This window comes from Panthera uncia, chromosome B1 (genome assembly GCF_023721935.1).
Source record: "Panthera uncia isolate 11264 chromosome B1, Puncia_PCG_1.0, whole genome shotgun sequence".
In the NCBI taxonomy this organism is placed as follows: Eukaryota; Metazoa; Chordata; class Mammalia; order Carnivora; family Felidae; genus Panthera; species Panthera uncia.
The window spans coordinates 64,709,568-64,731,454 of record NC_064811.1 but is presented as its reverse complement, the minus strand read 5'-3'; the positions used below and the strand labels follow the sequence as shown (position 1 = coordinate 64,731,454).

The window sequence follows — 21,887 nt, the reverse complement described above, 5'->3', positions numbered from 1 at the left end:
GTCTATGTTACCAAATTAGCTTTCCTTCTGCTGTGCCTTTACAGATGTATGGGTGATTGAATATTAATGACTCAGAATATTAATGTCTTAATAAGCCTTTACTATTTGTGTGTGTGTGTGTGTAAGAGTTTAAATGAATACATTATACTGCTGTTTCTACAGCTAAGTAACATCTAATTTTGCTAACGTGGGAAAATTAGGCAAAGAATTATGTTAATCGCTCCTGAATTCAAATGCTCAGGAGAACTGCAGTTAGGTTTGACTACTTCAGGTGAACACGGTTAGGACTGGGTGTGAAATCTTCAAATGTTCCTGGATTTTCCTATAGAGATAATCAAAGATCAAGCATAATTGACTCAGGGTTTCTGTTTCGTTCTTCTCAAGTTAGTCAATGGATACAAATTGAGAGATCATCAAATTGAACTAAATTATTTAGTTCTTTAAAGTGACTCATTTTTACTCCTAAAAGTAGGGGTAGGGGAATTGCAAAATAATATACAGATCTTTCTTTTCACAAGAGAATCCTTAACATCAATTTGATTTTTCAAAATGTCCTGGTTTTGAAATTTATGTGACATTTTGTAATATTAAAAAGGAAATTCTATATTGTTTGAAGAAACTGGCTTACCATTGTGCCATTCAATTTCTTAAAATTGGAGACGAAATGAATTTAATAATGAATTTTATAAGTAATTTGGCAGTTGAAGTTTTAAAGTTCAAGCATAAGCTTCGTGTCTCATTGCCCAATGCATTCCTTTTACATAACAAACTGGAACCAGGAAATTCAATAAAATAAAGAAAATCATTTCTATACTAACGCCAGCAGGAAATTCAGAGACTCTGTACATATCACACATGATACTCTTGGATACTGAGGAAAACAATAAAAGCAAGCTTATACTCAAATTTTAATTACTCTCTAACTTTCGCTTCATGCTGTGAGACGGAATTTGATTTGGAAAACACCTATGAAAGGATTATCATGTTATCTGACAGTTTCAAATCTAGTAAAAACTCTGTCCTACCACCAAAGCAAATTTTGTGAGTCAATGGCAAATAACCAGACTTAACATACAATATAATAAAATCATATAAGTATAATACTCTTTTGACAGAATTGCTATAGTATTAACAACCAGTTCAGTTTCAAAATTACTGTGCCAGATACCCAGGGTTATTAAAAAATAAATATCAACTCCAAGTACAAGGAATATACAACTTTTCTCTTGTATTGGAACTGTCTTTCACAATGCTGTTTAAGTAAATATTGTAAGTGAAAACTTCATTCCTGAAAGTTTTCAAAATTGGGTTAAAGATTTCCTTAGTAAAAATCACTCGTTTCATTACACTTGTTCGTGTAATGAAGTTTTAGTAAGTCCCTGCCATGTGCCAGGCCTTAGATAGGCATGAGAGGTACACCTGTAATATAAACAGGAACATATTGCCCCACATTTCCACAGAAGAAGGCTTCTGTAGGAGGGGTAACTGATCTGAGGTGTGGCAATCTGACTTCCTTTGAGCCAAATATTCCCAGGGGTAGGGTTGCTACACTGAAAAGTCAGCACAGAGCTACTTGGAACTTGTTTTCTTTTGTGCAATGCCTTCAGATGGTGGCTTGTTAATGAGATAGGGCTGCTGGGAGTGGGGCCCAGAAATCTGGTTTTAACAGGCACTTCAGGTGATTCAGGGGTGTGGTGAAGTGTGACGACCACAGCTCAGAGCAACTTGGTCAGGACACTCGGTGCTTGAAATTATTGGACCGCCACTGACAGATCTGATACTTTAGGCTCCAGCAGCCTCTATTTTTCCCTACTTCTCTCTCTGCTCTCTCATTTATGCAGACAGCATGATTGTGTAAAAATTTAATGCACATCACACCATTCCACTGCTAAAAATTCTCCAGTGACTTGCTTCCTATTTTACTTGGAATAAAAATGAAGTCCTGGGGCACCTGGGTGGCTCGGTCAGTTAAGTGCTTGACTCTTGATTTCAGTTCAGGTCATGCTCTCTGGTTGGTGAGTTCAAGCCCTGTGTTGCCTTCTGCACTGACAGTGTGGAGCCTGCTCAGGATTCTCTCTCTCTCCCTTTCTCTCTGCCCCTTCCTCTCTCTCTCTCTCTCTCTCTCTCTCTGTCTCTGTCTCTCTGTCTCTCTCTCTCTCTCTCTCTCTCAAAATAAATAAACTTAAAATAAAATGAAATCCTTACAATCTGTAAGGCTCTATGTGATTGGGATTCTGTTACCTCCTTGACTTTGTTACCTAAACTGTTTCCCATGGCCACTCCACTGCAGCCACACTGCGTGGCCTCCCTGATGTTTCCCACACAGACAGATTCAGGGCCTTATGTCCTCCGCCTACAAAATCCTTCTGCCTGGTCTCTCCGTGGCTCACTTTTTCAGGTCTCTGTGCAAATGCCGGCTTAACAGTGCAGTGAGGACTTCTATGACCACCTTAATTTAAAATGGCAACCAGAAATCTCCTTCCCTGTTTTATTTTCCTCCACAGCACTTATCTTGCTCTGACATTTCATATTGATGTTGAATTTGCTAAACTACTTAACATAAATCTATATAATATATATGTATTTGTATGCATACATATAGATGAAGAGATATATTTGTCATTGGTTTATTTTCTGTCTCCTACTACTGACAATAAGCTCCATGAGAAAATGTTTACTTTTTTCTGGCAATTGTTGTAACCTCAGCCCTAGAACTTGGTAGGTGTTCAGTAACCATCTGTTGAATAACTCCCCATGGGGATTATTGTGTTAGTTACTTGCCAGTTATAGCTATGAGAAGAGAGGAGGTACAGATATTTGGCACCCAGAACCTCCAGCATCATGGTTGTTCCTGTGTTGAAGAGCTTACAGTAAACGTGCCAAAATCAAGTTGTAACTGATACAAAGGAAAAGAGGTGGACACAGTGATATGGAATCATATTGGTGAAATCAGTCCAGAGAATTGAAGAGTTTGGAAAAGAAGGTCACACTTGAATTGTGTCTTCAAGAAAGGGTTTGCTCAGGGGGACCTGGGTGGCTTAGTTGGTTAAGCATCTGACTTCAGTTCAGGTCATGATCTCACAGCTCGTGACTCTGAGCCCCACCTTGGGCTCTGTGCTGACAGCTCAGAGCCTGGAGCCTGCTTTGGATTCTGTGTCTCCCTCTCTCTCTGCCCCTCCCCTGCTCACACTCTGTCTTTCTATGTCCCTCAAAACTAAATAAACATTAAAAAATTTAAAAAAACACACAAGAAGAAAAGGGGTTTGCTCAGTGGAGACTGTGGGTACAGGTATTTCTGGTAGAGGGTCATGAAAGAGCATGATGTATCTAGGAAATGGTGAGTAGTAGTTCTTTGTAATTAAAGCATGAGGAGAGGTGGGTAGACCCATGAAAACAGACAGGGAAGTTGATGGGAGTTTTTAATTTAACTTTGGAAGGTTTTGATTGTCTTGAATCTTAAAAGAGGTTTAAGTAGAATTCTATCATACTGAATGCTAATCTCTACTCCTGAAGTTTGAGATGATTCTTCTAAAGTGAAGAGTAGAATTTCTGGGGTAAGTGGAAAACAGGGTGGGAAGAGAGCCATAAATCTCTCTGTTAAGTTCAATTCCAGAATGGCTCCACAATTTCCCCCACAGGAAGTACTGTAGATAGACTCCACTCTCCATTTTCTTTGCATGTTAACTCAGCCACCGACCAGAGACAATGGTATAGATTGATATGTGATTATGATAATTATTTCAAGCAAGTGGACTAATTTTCTTGTCACTGGTTAAGCTAGTGCTGCTTTTAAAATAAAATGAAGCAAAGCAAAATACAGACACTCAAGTCATATGTACAGATAGATAAATATACAGCATGCTGGACTCTTAAAAGAATCTGGACTACGGATTAAGAGACCTAGGACCTAATAACCTTTCTATTACATCCACTCTTTTGTGCTTAAGCAAGCCATGAATCTTCTTCTCATTTGTGAGATTTACACTCAAGCATCCTTACATTTCTAGATTTCCAATCATCAGTATATTTCTAGTATTCTCCAAGCTTTAAGTGTTGGGCTTTTGAACAGAATCTACCTGGAATGTATTGACTCATATGTATTCTAAAATTAGAAACTGATCTTGCCTACTACTCCAGAGAGCAAGGTGTATTCCCTGAGGCATCATGCTACCTTACTTTTTGATTTTGTGATGGTCACAGTTATGGCATCTGAATGAACGTGACCATGGTGAGTCCCTACTTATTAACTCAGTGAGATGGCTGTCATATAGCTGGAACAGCAAAGGTACAGGAGGGTGGAGACATCTCTTTGATGTCCTCAAGTTTCTTTTTGTTACATACAACAGAATTAATTTTTCAATAGAAATAATGGGTTTGACATTTCGTGGGATGGCCCAGTTTCTCTAGGAAAATGGTTCTGAGTTTCAAGCAACAAGCAAGTGTAATTTTGGTGCACATTGGAAGTTGTCTGTGATTCCTGATAACACTACACTAAAACTTGAACTCCATTTGATGAATTCTGTTATAACAAATACCACCTTTTCTCCTAATTTAGAAAATTAAATGAAAAAATTCCGGATACAAAGGTTAATTTGTTAATAACCTTTCTTTTAAAAATGTAGATTTTAAACAGGAAATAGACAAACAAATAAGTTTGTACAAACACATAAATGTTAGTTCATATTAGGTTAGCTACTATAAAAATTTTGCCAACAAAGGAAAATAAATATTTTCAGAGGAGGTATTTAACAATTCTTCTTTAGCTTGGGGTCAAACTGAGCATTACTAATAATGGGACAAGTTGACATTAGGTATCTCATGATATGATGCAGTATATAGTTACTCACCACTGAAACTCCTTGGTGAAAAAATATTTACACTTAATACAATCACTCTTTTAGACTTATCTTCCAGTTTCAAGAAAATACAGAGACAAGAGAAACAAGTTAAAAGATACCACAAGGAAAGAATCAGACAAATACATAATGTGGGACAATGTAAAAAGCAACTGGCTTTATCTCATTAAAAAGTCAATGTCATGACCAAGGGAAAAAAAATCTTATTGGGATGTGCAGGGGAAGTGGCTTAGATTAAAAGGCAGTCAAGAGCCATAAGCAATGCAATTTTTGTACACTGATTGGATGATGCATCACAAAACCACTTATAAAACACATTTTGAAACAATTAAGACAATTTGAATTTGAGCTGATGATAATAGGAAATAATTACTAATTTTCTCATGTATGATAACGGTGATGTTGTGTAGGAGGATATTCTTATCCTTAGGAGATTCACGGTGAAATATTTAGGGGTGAAATCTGCAAGCTATTTTAAAATGGTATATACACACAGCAACATACTAAAGAGAGTAGAAGCAAATTTGGAAAAATGTTAACAACTGTTTAGTCTAGGTTGTGAGTATATTGGTATTTATTGTACTGTTGTTTGAACATTTCCAAAGTTAAGATAATTTTTATAATAAACGGGAAGTGTTGCATGACGATTTAAGTGTATTTAGTGCCACTGGACAGTGCACTTAAAAATAGTTAAAATGGTAAATTTTATGTTACATATGTTTTACCAAAATTTTTAAATGTTGGAAAATATCTTGCATAAAGAATAATCCTGTCCTAATCACAGTATTGTTGACAATAAACTAGAGGTTGTCTCAGCTCTGTAATTATTCACTTAAGGTTTACCCAGAGCATAATTTTTTTGGGAAGCACATTCCAGACAATTAAAGAGACTATCAAATGATAGCTCTGATAGTTTGATTTTTTTTTTTTTTAACAATGAACCAAACAGGGTCTGGATAAAATTCTACCATAGAACAATGCAGGCAGATATTTCAGTGGGTGTTTGGTAGGAACAGTTAGTTCTAGTATATTTGGGTTTTATATAGACAGGCAGGAGGAGGTCCATCTGAATCTAACTTTGGGGACCTCTCTTCTTCATCCTTGAGGTTTCCATGAGAGATAGGACTTAATGTTTAGCTTGGGATAAAGAGAAACTGAAATGAGTTAAGTACTGGAAAATTAAATTTATTTGTATAAGAATTCCAAGTAAATATTACAAAAATTATGTGAACCACAGTTCAGAGGATATGAATAGATTCTAAAAGTATCCTGGGACATAACTGAGGTTCAACAAGTCAGGGCCAATTTTTCCCTAAAGACTTTTAGGCTGAAGCCACAATTAAAGGCCACTTTTAGTTCTGTCCAGAGCTCTTCCACACACAAAGCTGTGGGACGCTGTAATTCTTACTCATAGTGACTGAAAATAAAAGCCTGGTTAAGTACAAAGGGCTGTTTTCTGCCAAGCTCAATGAAAGGAGGAAGTGGCAAGGGTGGGTACAGGATGGCTGAAATTCCCCAGTCTTAACTGTGGATAGCGGGATTGCTTCAAGTTCTGCAAAACAATCCCAAATTAGGTCTTGTCAAGTCAGATACACATCTGCAAAAGAAATATACAACCTGACAATGACTAGGATATAGAGATGAGACCAAAGGGGAAAATGATATCTTTTCATGACAGAGTCCTAAAGTAGAATCATGTACTGATTTTTAAAAAAAAATCATGGCATTTGGGGTTCCACAGATCTCTGTTTGGTCCTGGATTTCTAGTTGTGAAAGCAAATGTATCTGTGTGGAACTTTGGGTTAAGCCAATTAACACCTCTACGATGCACATTGTTTGAGGTTAGAAGATGAAAAAAAAAAAAAATCCCTAAGCCATAAGGCTGCAGTGAAGAGTAAGTGAAATAATGAATATAAATTATTTGTATATTTTTATGAGTTTCCTGTACACAGTAAGTGCTCAGTTAACTTTTATCAGCATCATAATTATCTCTGACTTTGAGTACAGCCTCGTACAGTGGCATGGAGGAACCTGAGTGGGTCTAAGGGCTGGAATTCAACTCATCCAGAGTGGTAGAGCAACACAGGGCATGACTGGACTGACGGCAAATATGACTCCTAAAATCTGAGAAGTTAATTTAGGCCAGGAGTCAGAAACTCAAATGCCTGCAAGAATCCAGGCGGTACTAGAAATGAGTAACTTAAGGGGGACAGTGCAGATGCAGTTTGTGTGAGTGGTCAAGTCCACGACTTTGTTAATCTGGTGAGAACATACCCCATCTCAGGAGGCAGCGGCTATTTAATTCTAGATCATGTTGAAATGAGAGAATACGGGCTCAGTGTGGGAAGACCTTAATTAGTTTTTAAGAGAATCTGAATCCAATATACTTTATGTGACATTTCCTGTTTCTAAAACACTGAAACAATTATTTAAATACATTGTATAGGCCAAACAAAACATGTCTGCAGCCAGACACTAACTGGATCTTTGGTCTATGGCTTCTTCCATCACGCCTATCTAAGATTAATATTGGTCCTAAAGATCAGGATGGGATTAAACCTCTGGGTTGAGGACAAGTAGACAGATATACACATACCCACATACAGAGAAAGAGGTGGGGTGGGGGGAGAGAGAGAGAGAGAGAGAGAATTGAACCAAAACAAGAGCCACATATGTCATTGTAAATTTTCTAGCAGTCACACTAAAGAAAAGTAAAAAAAAAAAAAAAAAAAAAAAAAGGAAATAATTTTAATAATATATCTCATTTAACCCAACATATCATTTTAGCATGTAATTAATGCATATCTATTATTCAGATAGTTAATAGATAGTTAATATTTTTATAAAAAAATCTTCAAAATCAGGTATGCATTTTACACCTGGCATATTTTATTTCAGAGTTAGTTACATTTAAAGAGCTCAACAGCCACAGCACAGGTCTCGAATATGCTTCTCAAACTTTAATATGCATATTGAAATTTGCGGGATCATGTTAAAGGCTAATTGTGATTCACTGGTTAGCGTAGAGCCTCAAATGCTTTATTGTTGATGCTACTGGTCCATGGACTACACTTTGGACATCAAGGAGCTAGAGGGTTGTGGAAAGTCTCCTTCAGTCGGAATTCTTTTTCACTTAAAGTATTCCCTCTCTTTCAAATTCAGTAAATATCTGTTAAAGAGACTAAACTGATATTCTACTAGTTAGTCACCATATTTAGATGTGGAACAACATTAATAACTTTAAAAATAGGCAATATTTTACATACCTCTTGCAGAAGAACTGAGTCATTTACTCCTTTTTCTTTTAAACATGAGAACCTGCTAATCTATTACCAGATGGTTTCATGAGAACACACTTAGGCACACGGTAAGCACAACTTTAAATTCTAACTTCAGAAGTTTGGCATGTTAAATATTTTAGTAAAACAGACAATGGGATTTCAAGGGAAATTTGATAAATAATATCTCAAAGCTTTAGTATTTAGGGCCATTCCTCGGTCAAGGGTATGAATATTTCATAGACTCTCCAAAGAGAAACACAAAGAAAACTTTTTCATTTCCTCCTGACCATTCAACTTGAGAAATAGGCAGTGCTCTTAGGCAGACCTTAGATCTTTGTGGACATGATATGGATACATAAATATGGAAACATAAGCAGCTAAATGTGGAACAGAATAGAAATCAAGGATTCTACATAGCGCAGTTATGTTCAGAATACAAAAGCTTTTTAAAGCCAAAATAGTGTTCTGGAGGTGAGCAGTGAATTACCGTTGCTAAGAACTTGCTCTCACTCACCATTGTTTCTCTCGTGAACTTTACCAAGTGGTTTACCTATTCTCTCCTCTCTCAGATGGTAAGAATACTGTGTGTTGAACAACTAAGTTATTCACATATGCTGACAGGAAGGTATTGACTCTTAAACACGTGGTCAGGATGGACTGACAAAACATCAAGTTCCCAGGGCCCTTTCTTCTTCTGCATTTCATAATAGCCTCAGCTGTGATATTTATATTTTCCACAACACAGGATTCCAGTCATAGAACTAATGTCTCTTCCTACACAGAATAAAATAGCATGTCAAAAGGTAAGTAAACATAAAGAGACTTTTATGAAATCTTCAATTTTAAAGTCTTTGTTTTAGTTCTGAATTGAACTAAGTATGGAACTACATATACCAAATATACCCCCCTCCCCACCCCGGTAACAACTGTTGGGTCATTTTTTTTTTGGCATGAAATCTGTTGAGTGAAAAATCTAAAGTTTGATTGTGATAGATGGCTTAAGTTAAGTTCATGTGGTAAAAATTATTCAGTGGGATCATTAGAATAGAGATAACTTTTTTAAAAGGTCAGAAATTATCTAGCACTGATGAGGAAAAAAATGATAAAACTCACTAATATGTTAAAAGAAATTTTAAAAGGCATAAATAAATTAAGTAGATAAATGGAAGATTTAATATCATAAAGATGCCAATTAACTGTACATTGGTGACAACTCAAAAGCAATTCCAATCAAAATTACAGCTTTTTTGTGTGTGAACTTCACAAACCAATTCTAGAATTTCTATGTTAGAGTAAGGGACAAGCGTAACCTAGATGCTTCTGAGGAAGAAAAACCTACCTTTCTTCATGCCAAGAATTATTCCTAAAATATACTAAATGAGCAAGATCCTATTATTTCAAGGAAAGACCAATAAAACTAAAGAGTGAGCCCAGAAACAAGCTAACATGTACAGAACCTAACTTATGCCAAAAATGGTGTAGCAGATGTGAGAGAGATGATAGTGGACATTTCAATAAATGTTCTAGGACAAACTATGAGTCATACAGGAAAACAATAACAAAAAGTAGACCCTTGCCCAATAGCCATATATAATATTAAATCTGTCTGGGTTAAAGATGTAAAAAAAATAAAAGCAAAACCATACTCTATAGGACAATATCATTATGTCTTCCATAAGGATAAGGATGGTTAAACAAAACACAAGAAAGTGCAAACTTCAGATGAAAAGAAATATATTAACCAAATATATTAATCTGACTATCAAAACCTCTGACTTCTGACCATCAAAAGTTAATGTAAAGGAAGTAAAAAGAGAGTTGCACATGGGAGGATGGGAGTTTTCAATACATACAAGAGACAAAGGATTAATCAATGTCCAAAAGATAAAAAGAATTCACAATCTGTAGGAAAAAGAGGAATAAATAACTAATAGAAAAGATGAGGAAAAGTCTTAATAGATAATTCACAGAAAGGAAATTTGAACAACCAATAAAAGATACCCAGCCTGATCAGTAATTATAGAAATGAAAGTTAAAAACCACAATGAGAGATCTTTTATAATTCACTACAGGGGGAGGAAAAATGTGTGTTAACTATACAGCACTTCTGGTGGGTACAGATTAGTATAACCACTTTGAAAACAATTTAGCATTCTCTGTGTACTCTTTTGTGTTTTTGATTTTGCATTTTTTTCATAAGTGTAGGAAAATAATCAAACATTTATTTTGTTTTTCTGCATGAACTGAATTCTATTTTAGGATAACCAAATAAGTGATGAGGAAAACTTATTCTCTGTGGAAGGATTCTAGCTAAAAATGAGGAACAAATGACAGTAGTAGAGAATTACCATTATACAATCCTTGGTAAAAATATTTAGATACATTTCATTATTATATGCTAAAACGATTTGGGTGAAATGATGGGGAACTTTATTGTGCAGTGATCAGACTGATACCACCTGAACCCATTCATCAAGCTCACAGAGCTTCACATATTAAAAATTTTTACCTAAAAAAAAAAAAAAATTGAGCCTGGATTTCATCAAGCTGGCTGACAGGAAATAGAGGGATAGAAGTGTGATGTAAAACAACAGCGTAGAGTGATCAGTCACATTTAGAATACGAGACATTTCTTAGGATAAATGATGTGGTTTCTCCAACAAATCAATAGCATAAAAAATAAAAGGAAGGAGGGGACTGTTACATAGGAAAAGAATTGCAGAAGATAGAATAAGAAAACACAAAATTATTTGGAATTCGATGTGGTAAAACCAACTGTGAAAAAATAACTTTAAGACAATCAATGAAATATGAGTAAGAACTAACTATGTATTAGATGATATTAAAGCATTATTAGTTAGTATGACAACATCTTGATGTTTTCTGTTAAAACGTTATCAGATAAAGATTCATACTGAAATATTAGTATGAACAATTCATATAGGTGAAATGACACATTTTACATTTGCTTTAATATAAACAAAGATGTTTAGGTTATAGAATCTAATATTTTTGGTAAATTATTAGTTATGGAGTGGTGGTGGAGAGGAAGAGGTCTAGGATAACATCTGGATATGCCTTGGGTTGCAAGGGCAATGCCATTATCCAAGGCAGGGGATACAGAAGCAACAGCACACTTCAGAGATTAAAACAAGTTTAATTTTGAAAATAAATTTTAGGTGCTAATGAGATACACAGAAGGTTCTCTGAAGTAAGCAGTAGGATACATGAATATGAAATAAGAAGAGAGATCTGTGTTAAGGTTGTAGCTGTGAACACAACTCAACTCTAGAAAAGTGGTCAAATCACCCAGGAGAATGTACATTATAAGAAAAGAAGCCTAAGGATGATCTCTGGTGAATGCCAACATGTATGAAATAAACAATGGGACAGTTCAATGAGGGATTCTGAAAATAAAAAGGGTATTTGAATAGTGTTGAGAAGAAAGGGTTACTCAGCATAATGATTAATCAACACTAACCAAATAAGGTAGAGAAGTTAAGTAAGAGAAGAACTGAAAATAATCCACAGGGTGTTGAAGTTGGCAGTCATTGGTGCTGTTTGCAGGAGTCATTCCATTTGAATAATGGTGGCAGAGAACTAATTACCTTGGGTTAGCACCTACCTGGGGACTGAGAAATGGAGACACTTGTTATTTTGAGGAGCTCAGATAAAAACTGAAAGAGAGGGAGTGAAATAGTTGGAGTGCAAGGAATATTTCCTTATTTGTTTATTTTTTATATTTTTAGTTTATTTTTTATTTATTTTGAGAGAGAGAGAAAGTCAGGGAGGGGCAGAGGGAGAGGGATAGAGAATCCCAAGCAGGCCTTGTGCTGTCAGCACAGAGCCCTGATGTGGAGCTTGATCTCATAACAGTGAGATCATGACCTCAGCCAAAATCAAGAATCAGATGCTCACCCGACTGAGCCACTCAGGTGCCTCAAGATGATTTCATTTTTTAATATAGAAATGGCTTCAGCATGTTTAGAGGCAAGATAAAGGGGCTAGTTGAGAGAGTCAGTTTGAGAATTTTTAAAAACAGGGAGAACAGATGAAGTGTAGCTTCAGTGGAAAGATGGATGGAAAGCATCAAAAACATGTTGAATAAATTAGCTCTAAACAGAACAAGTTGGTATTTTTTCTCTGGATTTGTAAAAATGTTGTGAGACTAGATATATGTATAAAGGAATATTTCACTTGGTAAGAATAAACTATCAATTCTTCTTCAAGAAATAAATCTATTTCTAAAAGTAGAGGGTGCAGCCACCTAAGGTCAGACGTATTTTGCTTTAGAACTATCGCCAGAAAAAAAGCCTGAGTCATTCCTAGGGCATATATCCCTTATGGTTCTTGGGGAAGCATAGGTCTTGCTGTGTTGGAAGAATGTGCACAGGTTTGCAGCAAATTGGCCCTCTGAGAACTGGGCAAATGGACAAGACAGCATGGTTGTAGGCCAAGAGTCAGGAGAAGTCATATTCTGAATGCAGATGGCAGGCCCAGGGGCCAAAGGCTGCCGGAATGGAATTGTGAGTGAAAATAATCAGAAGGGTACTCTGAGGGGAACACTGACTAGTGAGGAAGTCTATTTTGGTTGACAAAAAGAATCAGGTGGTAGTCTCTATATTTAGACTGAACGTAATATGTGAAAAGTGAGGCAAATCATATATTGAGAGGAGTCAGTGTCAGCAGTTGGCAACAAAGGTCTTGAGGGTGGGGTGGAGGTTTAGAATATTTCTGGATATTTTTTAGAATACTTCTGGATATCCACACCTCAGTGAAATTTCCTAAAATTTCCCCTAGGAGAATCCAGGAATTCAGCTACAGGTGCATTAAAAAAAAAAAAAAAAAAAAAAAGTCCGTATCAATCTACTTTTGATGTTAGCAGGATAGATACAGCCAGAGCACAAAAAAGATTGGAAGAGAGGAGTTAAGTGACTTGTAGGTGAGATAAGAAAAGGTGGGTCCATTAAGGTGATGATGAGTTAAGAAGTCTTTAGAAAATAGTCATAGGATGCATAAAAATGGCAGGAATGTCAGAGGAGCAGAGTGTTATTTATTGTAAGTGTCAAATAATCGGGATACAGTGGAGAGTTCAAGTATAATACTGCTACCACTTTTGAATTCTATGGAAAGTAAGAGAATTAAAAAGTTAGCTTGAGAGCTATTCAGAAGAAGATAGAAGGGCTGATCTGTGAATAAACTGACAGTATAGAGCAGATCATCTGTGATAGGTTGAGGTCTCCAGAGGAAAGGGCAGGGGTCAACAGTAAAAAGAATGTGGGTGGGGAGGAATCCCAGAATAGGCCAGTGATGAGAATAAATGAGGGTGAGCTAGTCAAAGGCTTGTACTTTGGTTGGTGGCCAAAGAAAAGAGGGAGGAGAATGTGTTAGATGGACTGTTCCCGAGGCTCCTAAGCAGACCAAGTCTCCAGTGGGCAAGAGCTTATGAGATTAGCCATTTTTAGGCTCTACTTATCATTTAAAAGGAATGTCACTGAAAATTTACTTACCTCATCTCTGAAAAGTTCTCTTCCTCAGACTGTTAATGGAAAAAGTACATCTATGATCATTCCCCACTTAATTTTTTTTAATTTTGTATTCAAACCAATCTTATCATATTCCAAATGCATATGTATATGCATATCGACACAGATATATATGTACTCTAGAGACAGAGATAGAGAGAGATAGAGAGAGAGAGAGAGATACATACACACATATCTATATAGATATATATAGATATCTCTACTCCAGGCACGATGTAGAACATAAAATAAAGATCTTTTACCAGGCCACTGAGGAGCTTATTCTTGTATTGAAAGTGTGAAGAGTGCATATAATTTACCTCATATCTGTGGGTTTTGGAAGAAGTCTTCTTTTTCCACTAAAATAGACTTCAAAATCTTCAATCTTTAGTCTGTGGGCGTAGTCAATGTATCCTGACACTTCCTGCCCATGCGAGTTTTTGTCACGAATAAAGATCACGGTCTGGTAGAACACACAAAAGATGGAGAATAGAAAGAGAAAATGAACAAAAGTTATTTGAATACATTGCATATGATAATGAAAGCTAGAGACTTGGTGCGTTACATGTATCAGACCCTATTCTTAAATGCTTTACATTTCAGCCTTGCCATGATCCTAGGAAGTAGGTATGATTATTTACTCCTGACAAATGAAGAAATTCATTACAAGTTAACTTCATATTCATATAATGTGCATTTACAATAATTTTATATGACAGTATCAGTAAATAATTTATAGAGGTCTTCTAAAGGGCAGACATTAAGTGTTTGTAGTATATTATTTACTTGTCCCCCAGTCCTATGGTCTTCTTGATGTCATAATTTTTTTAAGTTTATTTATTTATTTTGAGAGAAAGAATGGAAAAGAGAGCGAGAAAGCATGCACAGGAGTGGGGGAGTGGCAGGGGGAGAGACAGAGAGAACCCCAAGCAGGTTCTGCACTGCCAGCATAGAGCCTGATGTGGGGCTCGAACACAAAACCACCAGATGGTGACCTGAGCCGAAACCACCAGATGGTGACCTGAGCTGGTGAAAACAAAACCACCAGATGGTGACCTGAGCTGGATGCTTAACCAACTGAACCACCCACAAGCCTCTTGTCATACTATTTTTTAGATGGGAAAACTGAGGAACAGAGAGGTTGAGTACTTCACTCATGTTCTCACAGCTAGAAATGGAAAATTGAGATTAAAACTCTGGCTCATGTGATTGTCTTTCTAGTCACTACATCATTTTTCCATCTGAATGCTTATATATTTTCCGTTATAGAGATATAAATATCTGGTTCCTTCTCATGACCATGAAAGTCAAAAAATCTCTTTATAAATTAAAGTCACCTTACAAATTAATTCCATAAGTCAAAATAAACAGCAAGTACATATTTCTCATTCATCTTAATTCTTGCACAATATTGTTATTCACCTACTACATGTTAGGTTCCACTGTAAGTGCCAAGGACACAAGACAGTAAGTATCCTGGCCTCTCAGAACTTATGTTCTGGTGAGGGGAGACAGATGAGATATGGAAAGGAAAAAGTACTTCTGGAGAGTGATAAATGCCATATAAATAAAGCAAATAAAGAAGCAAATAAAGCAAATAAATAAACAAAGCAAATAAAGAAGATGGTTGACTGGAGAATGAGTTGCTTGTGGTGAAGCCTACTTCAAGTAATCAGAAAAGACCTTGGGGAGGCTAATTTAAACCATGACTTGAAGTCTGAAGGATGAGAAAAAGTTAGCCATGTAAAGATCTAGAACAGAAGCCTCTCAGGCAAAGGGAATACCTGATGCCAAGGTCCTTAAGTGGGAACAAGCTCACGCAAATAAAAGAACTGTAATCTTTTCTCTATCGAGCCAACGGACATTGATCTCAAGTTCTAAGAGAAAAACAAAACAAAGAAGTGAGGAAACAAAAAAATACAACTGTAATTGGAAGAGTTCTTGATGTATTTATTTCCAAATTGAATTCAAACTGCAGAATTTTATGGCAAAGTTCTACATTTGGAAGAAACTATAAAGAATCTTCCTTTTCCTCTCCAGCAATCATTAGATGGTTCCTTGTTGTATCTTTGTGTAGTCAATTATAGGAAGTACTAACATGGGTTACCTTAGACAGCAGAGCTTCCAGAAAACTAAAAGAATTTTTTCCCAGCTGAACCTGAGGAAACACGTTGCTAACAGCTTCCCAGTTGAAAAGCAGAATAAGCCATGGTTTACTGCTAGTTGCTAGTTTGCTAAATCTCACCTGCCTGCTGTGGTTGTTTGGCATTGAGTGCTAAGGATACTGTGTTGAGAAGGATTCTGAGGTACATTCTTGGCTTAAGGACAGGAAGTATGGTGATGGATTAGTACCATTTCCCATAGACATGGCAGAAAGAGCTAGCATTGTCATTCCTGTGCTCAGACTTACATAGATTCAATCCCTAGTCCTTTTCATTTTCACCATATAACTCCAGTTAAATTTAGATTTCTCCATGATTTTAGCCACACAGTTTTTAGCTTCTGCAGCACAAATTCTTAAATGGATAGTATCTCAATGAGACTTCCTGGGACTATTACACTATTAAACCCATACCTAACATTGCTATCCCTGCTTAAACAACACTATGTGCTGTAACTATCGATGTTTCCTATGCAGTCCTAAAGGTGCTTGGAATCTTTATTCCATCAAGGCTGCTCCTGATGTTAGGTAAGTCATACAGGCACACACACACACATAAACACACACACACACACACACACACACACACACACACAGAGAGAGAGAGAGAGAGAGAGAGAGAGAGAGAGAAATAAAAAGTCCCAAATAAGTCCTCTACTTTAAAATGGAACTCTATTAACAGGGGAAAAAAAAGACTCCTCTGTCTGCCTCTGTCTTTGTCCCTGTCTCTCTTTTTAAATGAGATGGGCCAGCCTTATTTTTTCAACAGAATGGCATACCAAATATTGTAACAGACCTTCCTGCTGAAAAATACAAATTCTGGATAATATCTAAAAAGCAACTTGTAACATGCGTTGATGCACGGGCAAGAAAACGAGGAATACTAGAGTCAAACACTTAGTGAAACCAGACCCCCAGAAAGGAAAGCAGAGCCCTAAAGCCATCTTTGGCCTGCAGGCATGTGCCCAACCCCAGGGAATCTCAGCAAGAATTTCATGATTTGGGTGGTTGGAGGTGACCAGAAACAAAATCCAGGCTTTCAGGTAGAGAGACTAATACGACTTATTGCCACAACATAGGGCAGAGAAATAAAAGGATGAAAACAATCTTCCATGTGTCCGGAGAAAAGAAGAATCATTCCAGAAGTATACATCCAGAGAAAGTATCTTTCTAATGAGCAAAATATAGACATTTTCAGACCAAAGAATGAGACTTTTCTTTGATTGACAAAAGACTCTTGCTCAGAGAAATCCTAGAGGATGTCCAGTTGACCCTTGAACAACGTGGGTTTGAATGACACAACTCCACATGTATGTGGATTTTTTTCAATAACTGCAGTACAGTACTGTAAATGTATTTTCCTTCCTTATGATTTTCTTAATATTTTCTTTTCTCTAGCTTACTTTATTGTAATAATACAGTATATAATACATACAACATACACAATATGTGTTAGTTAACTGTTTGTGTCATCAGTAAGGTTTCCAATCAACAGTAGGCTATTAGTTAAGTTTTTGAGGAGTTAAAGTTGTATGCAGATATTTGACTGCGTGGTGGGGTTGGCACATTTAACTCCTATGTTGTTTAAGAGTCAACTGTACTTCATGCAAAAGAAAATGACTCTAACTGAAAGGTCAGAGATAAAGAATAGAATGATAATCAAAGAAAATATATGGAAAAAATATAAACAAATACTGACTGTGTAAAAGAATAATAATAATGTCTTCTGTAATATAAAAACAATAATATGTCTAAAATTTTAAAACAAACATATATGTTAAAATGTTGGAATGTCCTTGGATTTTTAAGAATAAAGGCAGTTATATTGATTAATTCTAGAATTTGATAAATATACATGTATAAATCTAGGACCACCATCAACAAATAGAAAATACTGTATATGATCTTTAAATTATTAGAGGAAGAAAAAAATGAGGAAAAAGTGATCAATCAATGAAACAGAGGGCAAGAAGGTAGATGAAAAATATGTGAGAGGCAGGAAAAATCCACATACAAGTGGAGCTGTGTCATTCAAACCCACGTTGTTCAAGGGTCAACTGGACCTCCTCTAGGATTTCTCTGAGCAAGAGTCTTTTGTCAACCAAAGAAAAGTCTCATTCTTTGGTGTGAAAATGTCTATATTTTGCTCAAAATGTAATGATAGTGGTATGGGCTGAATTGTGTCCCCTCAAAATCCGTATGTTGAAACCCTATCCCTCAGTACCTCAGAGAATGTATTTGGTCATAGGGCCTTTAAAGAAGTTATTAAATTTAAATGAGCCCATGAGGGTAGTCCCTAATCCAATCTAACTTTATAAGAAGAGGATATTTGGACCTATAGACATCAGGGGTTTGTATGTAGGGGAAAGACCATGTGAAGACTTAGTAGGAAAGGGGTACTGGCAAGCCAAGGAGGAAGGCTTCAGAAGAAACCAGCCCTGCTGACATCTTGATCTATCTTTGACTCCTAGCTTCAAGGACTGTGAGAAAATAAATTTCTGTTGTTTAAGCCACCCAGTATGCGGTATTTTGTTATGGCAGCACTAGCTAACTGATACATATGGTAGTAAATTAAAATAGTTAAGTAATGACAATCAATGTAAATGACTAAATGTTTAAGTTAAAAAACAAAGGTTCTTAGAATGGATAAAAAATATGACATAAAATGTACAGTTGAAAGTTAACTGTTTAAAGAATATGCATACGAAGATGTCCAAAAGAGGGTTGGTATTAGCATATTAGTATGAGACAAATGAGTTTGAAGACAAAAACTGTTCCTAGAGATGGAGAGTCACTAGACAATGATAAAAGATTCAATACAGAAAGATAGAACAATTATAACCTTGAACAAACCTTTGAAAACATAGTTTCAAAATATGGAAACCAAAATGGATAGAATTACAAAAATAAATGAACAAGTCATCAGCATCATGGTTAATTTATGTCTCACCTTAGGTTTCAGATCCATCCATAAATTCCATAATCATTCTAAAATTAATATAGATTGTAAAGAATTAAAAAACACAAGCTTGAGTGCTCGGTTTTTACCTTAGCCAAATACCTAAACATCTCAATGTTTTGCGGATAAAATGACTGATGGTCTAAAATTATATATATATTTAGCCACGATTTCACTATTTTATATTATTATATAAAACCTTCCCATGTGAGTTAAAGACCATTGTCCATGGGAATCTGAAGTAAATTATTTCAAATCCCACTTCTCCAGCCTCGTGAGAGTTAAGCGGATGCTCTGTGATTTTTGTGACTCCTGGGATTTTTTGGAGCTAGAGAACTTAAGTCAGGCCAAACTGAGTATAAGTGAGGGTTCCTCCAGGTTCACTGTATGTCTTTGAGTGGGTTGTTCAAACTCTTAACACCTCTCTATATTCATAAGGCTTATGCTCCTAAGTTGGTTCCCGCAAAATCTACGGAGCTTCTACCAAACAGAACTAAATACCTCCAAAATAAATAGACAGAGAAACAAACAAACAAAACCAAAATAAACAAAAGACAAAAATCCTGTTTGGACCTAAGCATTTAGTTAGCTAAGCCTTCTTTAGCCTCTTCCTTCTTCCTGTTTCTCCTTCAGCTCTATAGAGCAACAAAATAATCTCTTTCGTTTTGCATCGAATTGCTCAGCTCATAAATCAGGTGCTGTCAGAGGCTTACCTTCTGCCCTATGCACTCAATTTGTTAGCAACATGCAAATATTGCTTCTTTTTCAATGGGGGATTTCTAGTGATCATTGTATCTATAATTTCTTTTCTTTTCCATAGAAACAAATCAGTTCACTGATGACTTTCCAAGTATGGCTACATAGGTGTAAAAGTATATTTTGAAAGACTTTTTAGTAAGATAAAAAAAAACTGCTAAAATAAAAATCCTAATGAAGATGCTTCATGAAATCATTTTTAAAAGTTGATTAAATCTATTGATGTGTAGTAATTGGTGACAGATTGTCAGGAAATTACAACTTAACATTTAACTACAGAATTACATCATTATAAAAGCACAGTGCAGATAACAGGAAAAAAATAATAAAACAGAAGAGGTAAGAGAGAGGTGTAGTATTGGACAGCTGGTTGAAATGTTATTGTCTCATTTATTTTTTATGATATGAATTGTCCAAGAATTAGAATTCAGTTAACTAACACTCTTGACTAATACATTTAATGTATTTATCTATGAAATGTATATTTTCCCCTAAAGTGGACACTAATTACTCCTACTATTAGTACTCCTAGGTATCATTTCTTAAGAAGACACTATGCTCTGAGCAAATAGTAAAAGCTTTCTATTCATTATCTTTTTTAATTCTCTCAAACATGTATAATGGCTAGATAGCATTGTTTTCCTCATTTTGTAAATGTAGAAGTTAAAACATTGAGAAGATTCCCTTCAAAGACCTGCAACCAGAGAATGAGGTACCCACATCATACCCAGGATGCCTTCTCATGAAGTCCATGTTTTTAACCACTCCATGGTGGACACACAGACTTGGATCCAAACATGGCCTTGCCATCTACTTACTTTGTGACACTGATAAAGTCATTATCCTTTTTTAAGATTCAGTGTCACCTATTACAAAATGAACATAACAGCTGCTTCTCAGAGTCGCTGTGTGAACTAAAACCATTTTTGCTAAGCGATTAACAATGCTTGGCACATGGTAAACATTCTGAGTATTGTCTATTGCTTTTTAAAATTTTTATTATTACCATTACTATTGTATTTATACTATGCTAAGAGTTTTATCAGTTCCTTAGGGATAAGGAAATGGAATATTTTTATCAGAATTCCATTGCCTGGGTGTGTATAATTATGTTGCAGGACATGGTTCAATTCATTTATTACGTTCAGTCATTCTCAGTTAAAACTTTGGATGTATTTGGAAGTTAAAATTTAAACAATTTTTCTTTCCTGATACTATTATATGCAAACAGGATGGACCCAATTGACAATAAAATCATAATGCTGGCATCCAGAATGGGCAGAATAGGAAGAGAACTCTTTTTGAAGAATTAGCTTAAATCAGCTTGACTGTGATGCCCTTTAATAGTTGCAAGCTTTCTTATTTGGAGCCTTGTATTGTTTCACTAGGAATTATCAAACGTTATAAATAATTGGGGCACTTGGGTAGCTCAGTCAGGTAAGCATCGGACTCCTGATTTTGGCTCAGGCCATGATCTCACGGTTTGTGAGTTCAGGCCCCGCATCAGACTCTGTGCTGACAGTGTCTGCTTGGGATTCTCTCTCTCCCTCTCTCTCTCTGTTCCTCCCCGACTTGTGTTCTCTCTGTGTCTTTCAAAATAAATACATAAGCTTTAAAAAAAATCTTATAAATGTTTTAAGTTTCTCTAATAACACTTTCCTTTAAAAAAATAACAGCTTTATTGAGGTATAGTTTACATAACATAAAATTCACCCTAAAGTTTTAAATGCACAGATCAATGATTTTCAGTAAATTTGAAGGGCCATGCAACACAGTCCAGTTTCTAGAATATTTGCATCACCGCAAAGAGATCCCTTGTGCCCATTTGCAGTCATCTCTGTTCCCACCCCCATCCCCCGGCAACCACTAATCTACTTTCTGCCTCTATAGATTTGCCTTTTCTGTATTTTTCATATAAATGGAATCATACAATATATGGTCTTTTTCATTCTAATAGTTTTTTTTATCACAGTTAATTTCCCAAAAGACACATGAAAACTATAAGGGCTCTTTTAAATGATGATGTTATGTTTATAAAAAGGCAAACTTCCAAAATGTTCACTGTCCTTAGATAAAACCGTTCAGTCCTCTTTAGAACAAGTCAAAGTATAACCAACACAAATACTTCAGTCAATCAAATGATATTCATTTGAAGCCATGAACACTGGTTTACATTTATTTGCAACCTAAGCAGAAAACACTAGTTTTTGTAACAATGACATAAACTACAAGAACAAGCCTTTGATAAATATTAAGATACAAGTATTCCTGATTTTGAAAAGGGTTCTGACACCAAAGAGAATAGGAAATCTGAGATTTTATGAAGAAGGTCTGTGACCTCAAGTGTGA

The 21,887-nt window shown here is 35.9% G+C and overlaps 1 protein-coding gene across 3 annotated transcripts in view; it reads right to left on the bottom strand.

The window, feature by feature from the left end:
* Positions 1–21,887, bottom strand: part of CFAP299 (cilia and flagella associated protein 299) — a 604,615-nt gene that overhangs the window by 76,200 nt on the left and 506,528 nt on the right. For all 3 annotated transcript variants that reach the window (XM_049630714.1, XM_049630712.1, XM_049630713.1), the window contains exon 4: positions 13,983–14,125. In XM_049630714.1, the coding sequence (XP_049486671.1) occupies positions 13,983–14,125 (143 nt within the window). The remainder of the gene's footprint in view (positions 1–13,982; positions 14,126–21,887) is intronic.